At 40.6% G+C, this 17,609-nt stretch overlaps 2 protein-coding genes across 2 annotated transcripts; one reads left to right on the top strand and one right to left on the bottom strand.

Moving 5' to 3' along the window:
• Positions 1–1,448: 1,448 nt before the first annotated feature.
• Positions 1,449–9,186, top strand: stmn4l (stathmin-like 4, like). Its single transcript, XM_035405611.1, has 7 exons — positions 1,449–1,572; positions 5,269–5,343; positions 5,695–5,790; positions 5,991–6,196; positions 7,427–7,618; positions 8,071–8,088; positions 8,589–9,186. The coding sequence occupies exons 2-7, from the start codon at positions 5,331–5,333 to the stop codon at positions 8,595–8,597; spliced, it is 534 nt and encodes a 177-aa protein (XP_035261502.1). The 5' UTR covers positions 1,449–1,572; positions 5,269–5,330; the 3' UTR covers positions 8,598–9,186.
• A 701-nt stretch (positions 9,187–9,887) lies between these two features.
• Positions 9,888–11,138, bottom strand: il17a/f1 (interleukin 17a/f1). The gene is made up of 3 exons (XM_035405626.1): positions 11,050–11,138; positions 10,497–10,711; positions 9,888–10,297 (listed from the first exon to the last, which is right to left on the bottom strand). The coding sequence occupies exons 1-3, from the start codon at positions 11,077–11,079 to the stop codon at positions 10,057–10,059; spliced, it is 486 nt and encodes a 161-aa protein (XP_035261517.1). The 5' UTR covers positions 11,080–11,138; the 3' UTR covers positions 9,888–10,056.
• Between the last annotated feature and the right edge of the window lie 6,471 nt (positions 11,139–17,609).

Here is a 17,609-nt window from a genome sequence, read left to right as displayed (position 1 = left end):
AAATGTTAACAGTTATTTTTGACATACACATGCATGTTTTAGCTATGTCTCTGATCAATTTATTCAAATTTTTCAGTTTCATGATGGCCTGCTTTACTGGCATTGACACTGTGTACTATAACATGACAGCAAAGGGTTTGTTAACTAGCACAGAGTTTTATTGAGAATTATTGCACATTTCAAGCATTTGTTGCTTTCGTTAATGCATACAACTTGAATTTGGAGTCCTTACACTATTATTACCTGAGCCCGTTAATAGCTGTTTCTGCTATTAGTAGCCTACCATAACTTTCTAAAACAAAAATCACAGCCAATTCAAGTATCTTTCCACTTCTCTGACTCCCCCCCACCCATGCAGAGAAGTGGAAAGATACTTGAAATGTCAGTGATTTGTTTTAGCAAGTTATGGTAATAATAGTAGAAGGAGCCATCTGTGGACTCAGGTAATAATAGCGTAAGGAGCTTTCTGGATATTTCTCTTCAGAATCTTGGAACAGAAATAACTTCTGTTTAAGGCTCCAAATAGTTATTAATGGATGGTGCTCATAATGGATCTGTGTAAATGAGTGAATCCATTGGGGAAAACTGGAAAACTACCAGCGAAACAGATGGGGGAGCTTTGAAGAGCTGTTGACAGACTGTTCAAACATTTCCCGGCTTTGTCGGCTAGACGAGCACACGGGCTGGAGCGAATGTTCCACCCTTATCTTGGCTTCGGTGGGACAGGCCAAGCTGCGAGGATAACAGACAGATCCTTGCATTTTAGATGTTGCTCCAAAAAAAAATTCGAAATTTTAAAAAAATCAGCAGAAAAAAGCTTAATCTGCTTCTGCTTGCTTAATCTGCTTCCACTTGTGCAAAAATAATATTTCACATTGAACGGCTTACTGAGCAAAATTCAGTTCTTCGGTGGTTACATTTTTCCTTGTTTTGAGAAGACATAAAAGCGTATTTGCATAATTGTGCCAGGGTTCTGCTAACGTGAACGGATGAACTTTTACTGTGATAAACCGAAACAATATGTAGGTCAATGTGGATTTCCTGTTCTTTAGTGTCTGACAAAAAGCTATTATTTAACCCTAACCTTTTTTGAAGTACAGCCGATAAATAAACAACACATAGTGCAAGATTACAAGACAATACATCACTAAAATATTTATGCACACACGTTCGTACTGTGAATCTGCACATTCTTACTGAGAGCTCTGAACCAACATTTTCAAATTCTAAAACAACTATAACACTGATATGCTAGGAGAGGAGAGAGTGCATTACCAACACATGTTGGCCCACATTGTCAATCTCCTCCCTTTAGTCTTTACAGTTTTCCCTATTCATCCCTGCAGCTTAAAACAAAGAGTTAACAGGCAACCCTCTCCCCCTCCTCCCACCCATCTCATCAGTGTTCCAAAGCATGCTAGCCCATGAGGAGCCAGCATCCCCCTCGTCCAATGGCAGGGCTTGGAGGTGATGTCATGCTGTAAGGCTGGCAGTGGTGCTGATGCTGCTGAGCAGTGTGTGGAAACAGAAGCACATCGAGAGAAGAGCCCTAACGACGAGCATCAGAGGGGGGTAAGTCAGAGGGATAAAATGTCTGGGGCTTTATTTGCTTTATTTCCTGTTATTCCTGTTTTATGAGTGGTTCCCTCTCCCGTGATTGCAATTCAGCTCTCGTTTGCATGTTGCTGGGTGCTTGCAGCACAAAAAAAGAACACAAATTCTTGTTTTTGCAGACTTTTGCTGAAGTTCTATTGAATGTTTTGGGTACAGCTGTTCTGCTGTTGACTGCTAGTTATTGATGCATGCTCTGCAGACGCAGACGCATTCTCCTTGGGATTCAGGATAGTATTGTTTCAAAAATGGGCTAAAGCACAGTGTGGCATTGTTTCAGAGCCGAGCCGTGTGCACTTAGAACGCATTGTGCTGAAACAGCGCACCTTACAAAATGGTTGCATATTTTTGAGAAGATGCATAGCTTCAGACTGTAGGTTTTCTTCAGGTTGTGAGAAAGTTCACTAAATCAAGTCGCTTGGTGCTCATGGTCAGGTGATGGTAAACACCGCTGAGACAAGGGGGACGCAGCTGTGGAACATGACGACACGCTTGCATTGAGAAGGACAGCACAAAAATAATTCTAATTATATTATCGTATTTATACTGTTATTCTATGAATGTATGCATATTACGTAACGTACATCAAGAGTAAAAAGAGAGCAAAATTTTAAGAGCAGATGAGAGATTATCGATCTGCAAATTTCTGCATGATATGAGTTTATTTGGGGTCTGGGTGTCAGTAGAATTTTATTGGGGTGCAGAGGATGCAACACTGTTTCAGAGAATTGTCCTCTCTCTCTCTCTCTCTCTCTCTCTCTCCCTCTCTCTCTCTCTATCTCTCTCGCTCTCTCTCTCTCTCTATGCACATGCTGTGCTGGGCCAGACTGCCCGAACACTTGTGATTACCCAGTGAGACAGGTGCAGTGAAGACACTGTGTACTTCCATCACGCTGCTCCGCTTCACGGCTGAACTGGCTGTAAATGAGCTTGTCTCCCTGAAGCTGAAGGACGTCCAACCTGCTCGGTGGTCTGTAACCAGGCCTAATTATGGACAGGTCCAATCTTTTTGGGAAAGGTCCAGTCGCATTCCTAGAGTTCACAAACCTTAACCATTTGATCACAGTGGACTATCGAGACCAAAGGCGCTGATGGCGTTTATGAATCTCTCTCACAACCATGGATTTGGCGAGGGGAGATATCTGAATCATTTTGAGACACCTTGGAGGTATCTAAAACGCTGGTGGTCCTGATCCATAGTTGGAGCAGGAATCGATGCAGCAGGCAAGGTGCGCTTTTCAGGAGCGGCCCAGTTGCCTATCTTCCTGCTCGGCCATAGGCAATAAACTCAAACAAAGACACTCACCTATCCCTACCTTCCCAGCTGCTCAATCTCTGCTCTTGGTGGAAACCTGCCTCCCCCTGTGTAGGCCATAGGTCATACTGGGTTATTTTTCCCAGAATTTAAGTTAAGATTTCCCTTGCTAACAAGCAAATCAGTGCTAATTCAAAATATGATATTTTTCAGGACAAGGTTAGCAAAATACTAGCTTTATTGTTTGGCTTCACTAGTAATATGCAGAGAAGTTATCGTGAAAAATAAGAAGCAGTAATCAGACTCTTGCTTCAAAAAATTTACGTGATATGGAACAATATGATATGGATAATGAAACATGTTTTGACCTGTGGTGCTCAGGACCATTCTTATTCTTATTCTTATTCTTATTTATGATAAATTTTGTTCTAGCCTATATTCAGTTCAGTTGCATGTTTCATCATTAATTTCAAATGAAATATTTGAATAGGTGTTTACTTTTTCTGGTTCAAATGCTGGATGAAATATTCAGAATAAAAAAACAGAATATATGCACAAGGTCATTATTGAAATTTAAAGAGAAGACTAATTGTACATTACTTGGACAGGAATATTCATGGACTTTTCAGTCAAAGTACTGACTCATTGTTTTCTGAAAGGAAAGTAAGCCCACTACAGTATGCCAAAACCTGGAACAAACAGTCATTTCAGCATTATGAAATGAGAGCAATGTGAGAGGAAATAAGAGAGACAGAGCATTGATTAGGATTTTTCTTTGTTCTAAAAATACCATCAAAGGCAAACTGAAACCAGCATTTCAGGGAAAAATTGTGATCTTCTGAAAATGATTTCTGTTTTATTCTGTATTTCATTTTCATCTTACAATGTAAAAGCCTACTATAAAATCCTAAAGAGTCCCTACCAAATTTCTTTATTCAAAGAAAATGTTGATTTCACGACCGGTACCAAAATAAGGCCTTGTCTCTTCATTATTTTTTCACTGCCTATGGTATGGTGTAACCTTCACATAATCACCATTTCTTAAGAGAATGGGGACCAGTTTATCTGGTGATCTCATATTGTGGCGCTGTGTGCTTTTCTGCTGGGTCTAATGGGAATGGTTCACTATGAAGTCATTGCTCTGTTGCATTGTTCAGGAGAGACCATCATTACAGACATAGTCTAATTTTATTGCAGAAGACTCCTTCGGGCCCTCCAGGCCCAGAATGTTCTGCATGGGAGGGCCACGGTGAACACAACATGGGTCTTGTCCCACATGCGGGGCAGTGTATGCGGGCGTAACATGCATAGGACAAATGTGGGGGATGTAGGAATGGAAGCTCTTTGTGGGGGCACTGGAATAGGCACTGTCTGTGGAGGTGTGTGCTGCTCGAGGTGTGAGGGTATTGTAAAGGGCGTTATGTATCAGCATGCGTACAGATGTTTTATGTGTGGGTGTTATAAGGGCTGCTAGGTGTCAGTGTGAGGACCAGAGTGCTGTGTGTGGGTATTATTAGCAATATTATGTGCCGTTGTCAGGGCTGTGTGTGGGGGTGGGACGGAGATGGTTCAGAACGTGGGTGGAATCATTTCCATTCACAAGGACTGTGAGTCTCACCAATTCATTTCCCAGTTCTTTAAATGATTTTCGGTATCAATCAAAGCAATAACAACTGTCGATATAAATAATGCTATCAATAGATTACCACATCATGTGCCACCATGCAATGGCCACAGGTGTGAGGATCAAAGTTGCTGACATAGAAGATAATTCAATGTTGCACGACTATGATCAAAGCACTTTTCCCACTGTTCCTTTCCTCCTGAAATTATCACCACCCTGAACATTCATTATTATTCTCATGAGCAGCTGCACAAATAACATTAACAGGAACAAGCTAGCAAATTAGCAGTTGTGCCTGGTTCAAACAGGGCTGCTCCTGAAAGCTTTTCCCCTGTTAACGTCTAGCTCCCTTTCTGTTCTCGCCAGCAGATATTTATGGAACCATTTCTGGCCAGATGGCGGTGGAGAATAATTTATCAAAAGCCCCCAAATCCCGCATCCTAAAATAAACTGAAAGTGCCCTGGGACGATGGATTTCTCATTGAAAAGTCATTTCAGAGGGGTCAAAAGCAATGGCACTTTCTAGAATGTCTTTTCAGTGCCATTTAAGCAACAAAAACTTGCAGTGTGCAGGTTTTAAAAGCAGTAGACTTGAAACACAGTTTAATGTGTCACAAATACTTTCAAAAATTGTGCTTGAAAGATGTGATTGGGCAAGGTGGCTAGGTTAAGTAAGAATATGGCTGATAAACAGTTTAGAGAATTTTCTGGATCTTATAGAGGGCTGGTCAGGGGATTCTAACATCCCTGTGTCTGTCTGTCTCCCTGTTCCCTGCAGGACCAGCACTGTTACAGTCTCTGCAGATTCCCTGGTGTTTGAACTGAAACGCGTGTGGCAGAATGACTCTGGCAGGTAATTGGGTGCCGTTTTACCATTGAATATGCTTATGTGTGCACTTGTGTATGACTGTGTGTGCTTACCCATGTTGTGAGTGTGTGCATTTGCCCACATGTCTGTATATGCATGTGTGTGTGCTTCTGTGTGCATGTTGGTCATAGTGTGTGTGTGTGCATATGTGTGAGTATGTGTATGCACGGGCATGTAGGTCTGTGTGCATGTGCCTGTGATCATATGTGTGTGACCACTTGTGTTTAATTTCACAATGAGTGAAACAGAGATGTGCTGTGAACATGTGGGAATGCAGCTACACAGTGATGAACTGCAAGTTGTTAGCTCAACGGCACCCTCTGCGGTCTCCCACAGCATACAAGGAGAAGATGAAAGAGCTCCCCCTAGTGTCCTTATTCTGTTCCTGCTTGCTGCCTGAGCCTCAGGAAAAACCCACGTACAAAGCAGAAGGTAAAAAAAAATATATAATAAATAAATACTCTCAAAGGATAAAACTGTTTATTCATAAATGACCAATGAATGGGCACAAGGCTCTATGTTTGATTACAGTGTAGCTGTTATGTTTTCTAGAAATGACCAAGCTGCCTTTGTGTGAGAAAGCTTCACACAGAAGATTCATGCACTTGCCTGTTGAACTCCCCTCCACGCAGATGCAGTTGACCTGAATTGGTGCCGTATGAAAGACATGGAGGTGATCGAGCTGAACAAACGGGCGTCGGGCCAGGCGTTCGAGGTGATCCTTCGGCCGCCCTCCTTCGACAGCATGCCCGAGCTGAGCACCGCCATGCCTCGACGCCGGGACCCGTCTCTGGAGGACATCCAGAAGAAGCTGGAGGCGGCAGAGGAACGAAGAAAGGTGAGGAGGATGAGGGTGAAGAAGGTCCACAGCTCGGACTCAACGTGCTGTTATACCCTACTAAAAAATATCATGGATCATGGATGAAAAAAATCAATGGACATTGGTTCTGACTTACATTCAGGCATGTGGGTAGTCACCTGTGGACAAAGGGGTTGGTTTCCTTCCATCTTTAGTCACTGTCACTCTCAAAATTTATTTCAGAATAAACTGAAGAATTCCCATTTTTATTTAAAATGTTACCACAAAAACAAATACACTTACAGTACTACACTGAACATGAATGTACAGTGCACATGCTCATATACTTTATGTCTACATGTAAAAACTCAACAATAAGAATCACTATAGTAATTTAATGTTACAAAGGGCAATGTAAAATGAACAGTTCAAAAACTGAATTACAACAGAATATTATTTCTCTCTCTTTTTCTTTCTCTCTCTCTGTCGTTCTCTGTCTCTCTCTCACACACACGCACTCCCCCTCATTCTCTCTCTTTCTCTCTCTCTGACACTCACAAGTGAATGAGTCATAATTGCTCTTCCCACACAGACACTTTGATCCACCGATTATTCTCCTAACGGCCCTTTCATTTATCACAGTTCAAGGCCTGGTTTCTGCCCACCTTTTAAACAGAAGCACTAATCATTGGCACCTTTCTCAGATATTCAGACAAAAAAATTACATAATATAAAAGGATCTACATTTTTAAATGGCCCTTTTTGCTATTACCTGAAATTATGTCATTACATATTTAATGTGTAGTATATCTTCCATCATTTATCCAAGAAAGAGGACAGGTTGTTCTGTATTCAGTGTGTTCCAAGAGCACCACTTCCCTGTGTGATCTAAGATTTCCTAGCAACACTGCCTGTAGCTGCACACTAGTGATAAATGATTTAGAGGCAAAAGTCAGGCTGACTTAAAAAAAAAACTATTTTCTCGTTGAGCTCTATTTCAGAATTCACCTATAACACCTTTTTGTGCTCAATGGGTGTTGCGCAATATCTTAGCAGCCAATCCAAATCACTACTTGCTCCCGCAGAAATGTAGGACCTGCCATCTTCAGTAACTATTGCAATGGTAACCAGAAACAATCAGGACCTAAAGTGGGTTGAAATTTTCAAATAGTTTGGATCTGAAATATAAGCTAACATAGTGACAGAAGCACTTTCCTTGTGTGTAAGCAGTCAGTATTTCAACTCGGTGCACTCTGTGTCTCTCCATAGTGTCAGGAGGCTGAACTGCTGAAACACCTGGCGGAGAAGAGGGAACACGAGCGTGAGGTCATCCAAAAGGCCATCGAGGAGAACAACAACTTCATCAAGGCGGCGAAGGAGAGGCTACAGCAGAAGCTGCAGGCCAACAAGGAGAACCGGGAGGCGCACATCGCCGCCATGTTGGGGCGCCTGCAAGAGAAGGTACCCTCACCTCCTCTCATCTTTTTCCCTCCATTTCCTCTGCCTCCTCTCATTCCCTCATTTCCTGTCTTTTTTCCATGTGTCTCCTTCCCCTTTCATTTTAAATAACAATGCATTTAGCTTTTATTTTGGCCATTTTGGTAAAAAAAAACAACAAAAAAAAACAACTGTGTAGATCAAAATATTGAATAAAAGATAATCTACACATTAACATTTTTCAGTTAAGATAAGGCGAACATTTCAAAGGTATTGGCGTTCTGCATTATATGCACTACTCATTTCCCTTTTCTGACTATCTTTCTCTCACCCCTTTAATCCATTTCTTTCATGTCGTATGCATATTTGCTAGCACAGTAGCAGAAGAGCCCATTTCATTTTCACTTTTTGGCATTAGCTACTGAAATGAACCTGCATGAATATAACGGATTTCTGTTGTTGTTTTTGTCTTTCAGGACAAGCACACACATGAGGTAAGCAAATCCGGGGGCTGAGAGAGAACGTTCGGAGGGAGGGCATGGAAAGACCAGCCGTTTTTCTTCTGGTTTGGAAACAGAAAGCAAGGCCCAACCAGCCAGGCCAATCCAGGCAGTCACCAAAAAGGTTTCTCAGCCAGTGGTGATGTTTTTTATATTATTCAGACCAACCAAAGTAAGGACTCTGTGTTAAAACAGTGGACTTTATTCAAAAGCTTTGTGGAATTTAATCAAGTATATTTGTTTTGTTTAATTTTTTCGTTTAGTTCTTGTACAACATTATGACTTCAGCAAACACTGAAACTAACAAAGAGTGTTGTGGCTATTTATAGATATATAGATATTTTGTCTCTTCCTGTCTTCTGAAACATCATAAAATGTGTTTCAGTGTTTCAGTGATCCAGCACCCCACTCCTCCCCAACAAGACACATACTGTTATAGCCTGCTATGTAAATGTGTAAATAATGGTTGATCATTTGATCTGTCTCTGTTCCAGGTCTCTTGAGGACTATTCAGAAGACATACTGAATGGACAAGACTCAACAAACGACTGACCATAGAGCTCAGTTTCTTTGTGGGGGAAAAAAGAGAAGACAATGACAATAATTAATATTATTGGAGAGAAAGACATGCTGGGATATACAGTGGCTGGTCATCCTGAGAGTGCCACTTACTGTATCGTCCAATGGGACGTCTGCAACGGGGACAAAAAAAACACACTACTAATTCCAAAAGAAGCTCTCTGTGTGTATTGCTCAAGTGCCAATAGTGCCCATAGTGTGACTGTTTGCATCTTCAGCGGAAGAAGGAAAATTTGACTTTCGGAGTGATTGAATGGGTGTTACGTGGAGTGGGTTTTGCGTACGTGTGCGTTTGAGCTCAGAAAAAGAATGCAGTCATTGCTTCGTTTTGATATCTTCTCTGGCTTTTTTATTTTTATTAAATAAATCAAAGTGCGAATGAGGCAAAGCCATTGTAAATAGTCTCCTGAGATTAATGGTGAGTGTAATCTAGTGCGCCTGTACAGAAATTGTAATATATATTTTAGATGCAAATCAAATAAAAAAAAAAGAGTGCTGTATCACACTGCCACATGCGCTCGGGTCCATTCCATTTTTCACAGAATGTGGGGGGTAAAGGAAATGAGGCCCAATGCGTTAGCCGTGGTCTCATTGCACAGAAATGGTCAGCTTTTCAGCAAAGCCACGTGCTCAACAAGACCACAAACGCAAGCTTCAAAAACATCTGCGGGGCATTTTTAAACCACACACTAGCCCTCCTTGGTGAAGCAATGTGGGACAGTCAAGTTAGCAGTTTGTGAATTGTGGTTCTTCAACCTTTGCTATACAATGAACTATATAGCCTTTTAAATCATTTCTCATTCGGTAATTATATTCTTTGTCTATTTTAGCTTTATTCAGATTTTTTCAAATGTATAAAGCAATTATTTATTGCCCATTTTACACTTGTTGGTTTGGTTTCCAGGAAACCTAGCCTTAAACCTAGCTTATTGTCATCACTGCCATCTTCTGGTTGTCTTTATTTCTGCTTCAAGATTCCACACACAGGAGTACTGGTGTTGCTCCAGTCTATTGGTATAAGTCTAGAAAATGGATGCAAAGAATGTCCTTACCCTGACCACTAGCTCAGTAAAAGCCTGGAGCACTAAAATTGCACCTGCAAGTTCATAGCTTAATTAGTAGAATTGAATAGAAGCACATAATCAGTAGGCACCTTCCTCCATTGGTGTTTTTATTAATCATTCAATAAATACACACAGAGCCAGAACAAATACTTTTTAAATAATTTTTTTAATAAATAGTGCAATAAATAGGTTAATAAATTAGTACAAAATTCTAGAATGAACAAACAAATAATTGAATTTAAAATATCATCAAAAAATCAACCCAAAAGATTATACAACCGCACAACAGACTGAAATGCAGGCAACGCTCCACGTCCGTCTACTTCTGCTGCATTACATTTGGGCGGACGCAAGTGCAGCCCACTGAGATGGTCTCCGTCTCCAGTTTATAGGCGTAGCTCCTCCGGTCTACTTCTACCCTCCTCAGCACCAGGATCTGATGGAAGATGGGCTTGGACTCAAAATCCATGACCTCTCGGCCGCCAGCGTTGAGGCACCCTTTCAACAGGCACGTCACCTTGGCAATGTAAGGAGGGACGCGGTTTCTGTCATGGGTGTAGCTGGATGGAGGGAGAAAAAGTTAATCTATATATACTATTATCTATATGCAATAACAATGCCTCTCCATATTTTAAACCCAGCCCATCAACTTTCAAACAACAAAGGAACTTTCAAGCCTAAGATGACATAATAATTTTCATTGAAATCACGGGTGCCTTTATTGCAAGCTTTAATCCATGAGACTGAGGAGAAGCTTACCTGACCGTCCAGGGAGACAGGGAGTTATTCCCGACCTGATGCAGAGGGACAGAGCTGGCCATGGAGTTGGGATCCAAGATCAGGTCCACCGTGTTCGTCTTGGCTTCTTTCACTCGGGACTGACCGTTAGATCGCCTCTGGATCTTTCTTCCTCGGTTCACTGACGTCCCCTCAGCACCCATCAGCAGGACCACGGCTCCCAGCATGCATAGGACCTGCCGAACAGGAGTGAACCATTACTACCAGTTTCGAAGATCAAACGGATTGAAAGTGTCTGTACGGTACCGAACACACTCAAAAGCAAACAGTCCCGACACCGTTCAAGGTCCGACAGTGTTTTAAGAGAGAATCCTACCACTTTGCTTTTGAATCACAAAACTCAATTGAATCAGTGCTCAGAAGAACACGTGCTCTCCAAATTCTACTTGCATTGTAAAAAAACCATGCATGTCTTCTAGAGAACTAAACTTCACACTTTTCTCTTGACCCAGTTTAGCTGGCAATACCTGACTGAACAGCTCATTCTTCAAAGCGGATGGCAAACAGTACTTACCATCAAAGTCTCAGTGTTGCGCATTGTCATATTTTCTGTGCTCTCCCTTTAGTGGCTAGTGTCTTTGCAACCGAGGTTTTGTGTTTGTGAGTGATTGTTGCACATTTATATAGAGATCGATGGATGCTTGTGGAGGGGGGGACTACTTCCTCTGAAGTTGCATCTCTCTTTGATGACGTGATAACAAAATGGCCTGCTCACAGATACGTAGAGGAAAGCGGGGGTTGCAAATCTTTGCCATTGCTCCGGCATCAATTTATTTGCAATGTTGTTGGCCGATTAGCACAAGCAAGGATAGCAGACTTCCGGTTTATCTTGTTTATTCGCACAAATACAAAGAACTGTCTGGTTTGATAAAATTATAAATAACAATGAAATCACTGCACAAAGATGCCATTCAATAGCTGGGACAAGTTCATCAAACTACCATTTATGACATAAGGACATCATATTTGGGACTGATGTCTCAAAACGACAAATCAAACCTCTTTTCTTTTGTACCTGCATCGACTTTCATGCTTATAATCTTAGAATCACTGAGGAGAGTATAATAAAGAAATAGGCAATTATTTATGAATTATACTATCATAAAAATGGCAGTAAACTCCATGAAGCGTTGTATGGCTTCTGATAATTAATAATGTTTTTGCTTTTACTGTTATCTAGCTTTTTGCATTTGAATAGATACACAGTGCACACCTATTGCATCAGCTCACTGTACCCAGACCAGAGGTGTATTTTTATCATCATCAATTTAAGGCATGCAGCATACCTGCTGATAATAAACCACAAATAGGACCTTTTTATTGTAGTTTCAGTGTTCATTAAGCCACCAGATCAAGATGTATACTTACTTTTTTCAAATTTTGTAAATAAGAAAACAATAAAACTGTGCAAGGTATGTCATTACTAAACAGGGGAGCTGGAGGTCTGACATGGCATGTATATTCTCTGATAAACATTCACTTTAAGTTCACTTCAGATTGTCAGCCCACTGGAAGTTGCATTGATTGCTAGAAATGTAATTTTCTACTTTTAAATAAGCAACATCCTTCTGTATTGACAATAAAAAGGGCTTTGCTGCTTTTGGGATAGAAAGCTCATTCAAAATATCATAGTATTTCTTTTATTTAATTTTTTGAAAATATGTATGCTAATACTATTAAGTCGGTCATTTTATTTACACAGCATCTTTAATCTAGACTTGATTGATTATTATGTCCATACTAAAAGAAACTAATGGACATCACAATTCTATAGATTAAACAGAAACTCAGTTCCAGAACCTTGGCAATGAATGTTTTAGTTCATGATAGCACATAACATGTTTTTGGTTTTATGAAGAACTGTAATTTATCTAGGTGGACTCCAGGGAGAGTAGCTACTGTAGCTACATGAATAGCATGCAGATCCTCAGCCAAGGACAATGAGAATGGCATTCTATGTGAATGATAATTAGATAACTCTTATATAGCAACAGAAACTCCAGTCATCAAATAAAATGCCTAAAATAAGAATGTAGGAAAGATGTAAGGAACGGTGAAGCTGACCATTGGGTAACTATAGAGAATCTATGACTAACAGTAATCATTAATTAAACCAGCAGGCGGGCAGTTCAAACACATCTCATATCCTTTAATTTTTCTTTTGGAAATTTCAAGTCAAGTCAAGTCAAGTCGAACTTTATTTGTCCCCAGTGGGGCAATTGGTTGTGCAGCAGTGAAAACAGTACCAAGGCAATTAAATACAACATATAATAAAATTTCATGCAACAGCCAAACCAAAGACAGAGAGAGTTCAGTTAAATATTACTGGTAATATTGCAGTGATTACATACAACAGTTCAGTAAAGAGGAGTTCAGAGAATTAAACACAATTGGTAGGCCAGGAGATTCAGTCAAGTGGGTCACTCCTTGATCAAGGTTCAATAAACCTTTCATGTTCATGGATATGTCAAATGTCAGCTAAACAACTGATCTTGAGACAGGTTAAGCAAAAAAGGAATAGTAAAATAAAGAAAGTAAAAGAGCATTTCAGCTTCGCATTATAGCAAAATGTAATATGTAAATGGGACAGACAACCTCCCTCGCGTCGGCAAGTTCAAACAGGAGTCACGTAATTGTGGATGAGCAGAGTCTGATTCCATTACAGTTTGAGGGGCTTTAGTGTTTTTTCTGGGGAATCTAAAAAATCCATTCCATCCCGCAATGTGTCATTCCAAGATGTGATTCACTTTCGCAAACAATTTCCCCCATTGGCGGGTTTCTCCGTTTAGACGATGGAACAACGTCAATCGCACTTTTTTAAAGGTGTGGCAAATTTGAAAGCCTCTGACATAATGCACCACCTACATTGTCTTTTCATGTAAATTATGTGTCTCTCATCTGTGTTTTCCCCCCAGGACCTCCCACCCTAACCCCCCCCCCAAAAGTCTTCAAGCATGAGATTTTGCCACAGGTGAGCAAGACAAGCCATGGGAGGGAGTCTCAGAGCATGAGTTCAAGCATTTGTACGCTTTTGAATCCTGTGGAAAGGAGGTCACAAAAATGCTGATGTGTTTCCTGAGCACACAGGCTTGTGGGCATGCAGCCTTCGAGTCATAAACATACCGCAAGAGACCAAGAGTGAAAGAGGCTTCGCAGGACCACATGAAAAGATCAGCAGCGGTGTCTTCAGCCACATTATAGTCAAAAATACTCATTCTATAAAAAAAAGGGTTTCTAACAGCTAGGTTAAAGGAATACCTTGTCACCTTGCTGATTATTATTAAGGTCAAAGACAACTGATCGAGGAAATTCTATAGGTCCACCTGAAGGGAAGTCTGTAAAATGATGACAACGGAAACTTTTGCAAGTGTACCTGCACGCTACGACTAGCAAAAAAGAGCTAATCAGTGCAGTACCGTATATGAGTTTTTATTTATCGGGCAAAGTCTTGTAAAATGAAAAATTCACCACATTCCAATTAATTCCATACACTGTTATTTATTTTTTATTATGGTTGTCATCTAACAAAACATTATTTTCCACTGTTATAAACAGTGATATTTCTGTCATGTATGGCAAACTATTGATTTGGCACTGTTTCATCAACATCTCACAGGTTGTTTAGTGCATGATGGGCAGTGTACAAAAAATATCCTCCACACTATTTTTCAGACACACGTGGACGAGTTGTAAGACGTTCCGCCATGGCGTGGCCATGCCCACGTGTAGCTGCTGTTGTTGTTCTTCAAAGAAAATGTCAGCGAAGCTCTGCCTGTTTTTTAAGAGAAGCTGTGCGTTGTATTTATGGGACCGAAATGCTGAAAAATACGCTCTGAAATATACTGAGCAAAACCCTGTAAATAAGGATATCATCCTCGGATATTAAGTACAATACACTCAGAGAATTTTTTTACAGTGCCATGAAAAAGTATTTGCCCCCTTCTGGATTTCCCCTTTTTCATATTTGTTACACTGAATGTTTTCTGATCTTTATACAGAGTCAACAAGAAACACATTTTTTAAATTATTACTTCATTTATTTCTTGAAACAAGTTATCAAACACCATGTCACCCATGTGAAAAAATAATAAGTTACTCAATCGACCAATTAACCACATTTAATTGAAAATTTGAGTCATCTAATTGAACACAGCCATAGTTTGCAGCCTGTTGAAGCTGAACCTCACCCATATTGAACCTTGCCATCAGAGTGAAGTAGTCACCACATTTGTACAAGCACACTATGCCACGATAAAAGGAAATTGCAGAAGAGATCTGAAAAAAGTTGTTGAAATATATCAGTTTGTGAAGGGTTACAAAGCCTTCTAAGGCTCTGGGACTCCACCAAACCACAGTGAGAGTCATTATCTCCAAATGGAGAACAATTGGAACAGGTGAATCTTCCCAGGGGTGGCCAGCCTGCAAAAATTTCTCCAAGGGCACAGCAACAACTCATCAAGGAAGAAACAAAAGATTCCAAAAGAACATTGAAAGAGCTGCATGCCTCTCTATCCTCAGCTAAGGTCAGTGTTCAAGACTCCACAATAAGAAAGAGACTGGACAAAAATGGGATACATGGGAGAGTAGCAAGGTGGTAACCACTGCTAAACAAATGAAACATCAATGTTCGTCTCAGATTGTCAAAAACCTGAATGCTCCAGGATGTTCCAAACCTTTTGGGATAATGTTCTATGGACAGATGAGTCAAAAGTGGAACTCTTTGGACTGCACAGGTCTCACAAGTCTGGCGTAAAGCAAATACAACATTTCACAGTAAGAACATCACACCAACAGTCAAACATGGTTGCGGCATTGGGATGGTGTGGGGATGCTTTTCTGCCACGAGACCTGGACAACTTTCCATTATTGAAGGAAAAATGAATTCTGTTCCTTCTCTTAAGGAGAATGTCCAGTCATCTGCCTGTGAACTGATGATGAGGTGAAACTGGGTTATGCAGCAAGACAATGATCCCAAACACAAAAGGAGGAAAATACTTTTTCACAGCACTGTAACAACTTTCTCATCCAGTGTACTCAACAAGTATTCTCAAAGGTAGGCAAGTGCACTCATTCCAGCACAGACCTAGACATCAGAGACAAATACTGCAATGAACAATGGGAATTTGAGACAAGGGAATCATGGAAATTGCTGTATTCATTCACTTTCAAGATTGCAGCGCCATTGCTCCATTGGCAGAGGACAGGCACCTGTAAGTGTATAGATAGGTCTGACCATTTCATGGAAATTGGTCCCAAAAAATGTATTGCATCATTGTTGAAGGATTGGATGTTTGATTAATGTTCTTGGCTGGGGGAATGTGCTCAGACGCCAAAACAGCTTAATAGCATGTATTCTAGAGTAAGCGATGATAAATCACAAGACATACAATTTAAATACACATAAATACATTTTCTTACATTTCCACCATACAGCTGACCAGATTCCTGAAAACACACTTTTTGGTACCCATTAACTAATTTCAAAGTTAGTTGAAGAGTAACAATAGTATCCAAGTGGAGCAAAATCCCCGGCACCAATGCTTGATACCAATGCCAAAAGACATGTTTTGGTGTCGTAAATTTTATCCATTCTAAAAATGACTAATTGGACTTTTAACTTTCTCAACAAAATAATTCAGTATAACACATAGTGATTAATGTATGTACTGTAGTCAGTAAGACCCCACTATTCCAAAATATTACCTAATCAAAATTGGTCTGTTTATCAGATTTTCAATTTTTTCCATTGCTTTTCACTGCCCTTTGTTCTTCATTTACAGACAGGATGACCTACAAGCAAGAGGTCTGGCCCTGTTCTCCCTTTATCCTCTGTACATCCTTATTTTGGAAGGACTGTAAGTAACAGGAGCCTCTGTCTCTGTCCGTGCTTTTGCTGGCTGTGATTGCTTGGTCTTCAACCACACCTATCATTCTATTCATAAGGATTCAGTGAATCAGAGCACCTTGCGCCTCAGCAAGAATTGAAACACAATTTTAAATCCTGGGAATACAGACCTTGTTAGTGTAGATATGGCAGACACTCCTACTCAAGGTCATATACATACTGTACCGAGTGAACCCTGTTGAAAATAGGGCATTTGGTAAGGCCCATAAAAAGAAACTTGCAATACAGTAAAAAATACAGAAAAGGGTATATCAGAAGACAAAATCTCCAGAGTTCATGAGACTGCTTTGTAATTTCTTTACAGTGATAAGGAGATAAGGAGAATTCAGGCGCATGGCAGCAGCGAATGTGGGTCGATCTGCATCTCGCAGGCGACAGTGATTCACTGGGTCCGAACAGGTTTAAGGCTGATGCATTGCACTCCCGCCATCAGCGGCAGATCTTTTAAGATTGATTGGCGAGATATGGTTGTACTTACAGTTTCTGATGAATCAAACCTGGCTGGTTGTGCTTAAACCAATTTGGTACGTGCTGTCTCTTTGGTGTTCCACTTCTTCAACGTGTCGCTTCATTGTTGCGTTCACACACAACTTTGCCTGACCTTTCTGGAAATGAGGAGAGATTTCTTGTAAAAATACATATCTCCAGTCTACTTTTGCTCTGCTGTTTTTTATTTGCTCACATTGGGACTACATGCTAATCTATAGGAACTCATTGAAAGTTTGTCTGTGTGTGACAGTAAAAATCGATCACAAGAGAGATAGCATTATTAGGCCTTTAATTTATGTGATTTTTGGTCCTGAACCTAATTTGAACGTGCATATGAATAACTCACTTATTCTTGGTGGGTGTAGGAGGGGGGTACCTGGAGCCTATCCCAGCAGTCATTGGACAAGATGCAGGAATACACCCTGGTCAGGTCGCCAAACCATCACAGGGCACGCACCATTCGCTCACACACTCATACCTACGAGAAATTTAGAGCCTCCAATTAGCCTAACCTGCATATCTTTTCCAGCTGGGATTTAAACTTGAGGCCTTCCTTTGAGGTGACAGTGTTATCAACTGCACCACTGTGCTGCCCCTTGTGCATATGAATGTTGGAGTTGTTGCACTTTCACTCACAGTACACGGGGGAATAGAAGTTATTGAGACATGCTTTATTATTT

This window comes from Anguilla anguilla, chromosome 1 (genome assembly GCF_013347855.1).
Source record: "Anguilla anguilla isolate fAngAng1 chromosome 1, fAngAng1.pri, whole genome shotgun sequence".
In the NCBI taxonomy this organism is placed as follows: Eukaryota; Metazoa; Chordata; class Actinopteri; order Anguilliformes; family Anguillidae; genus Anguilla; species Anguilla anguilla.
The sequence above is the reverse complement of the archived record's forward strand: the minus strand, read 5'-3'. Positions and strand labels throughout refer to the sequence as shown.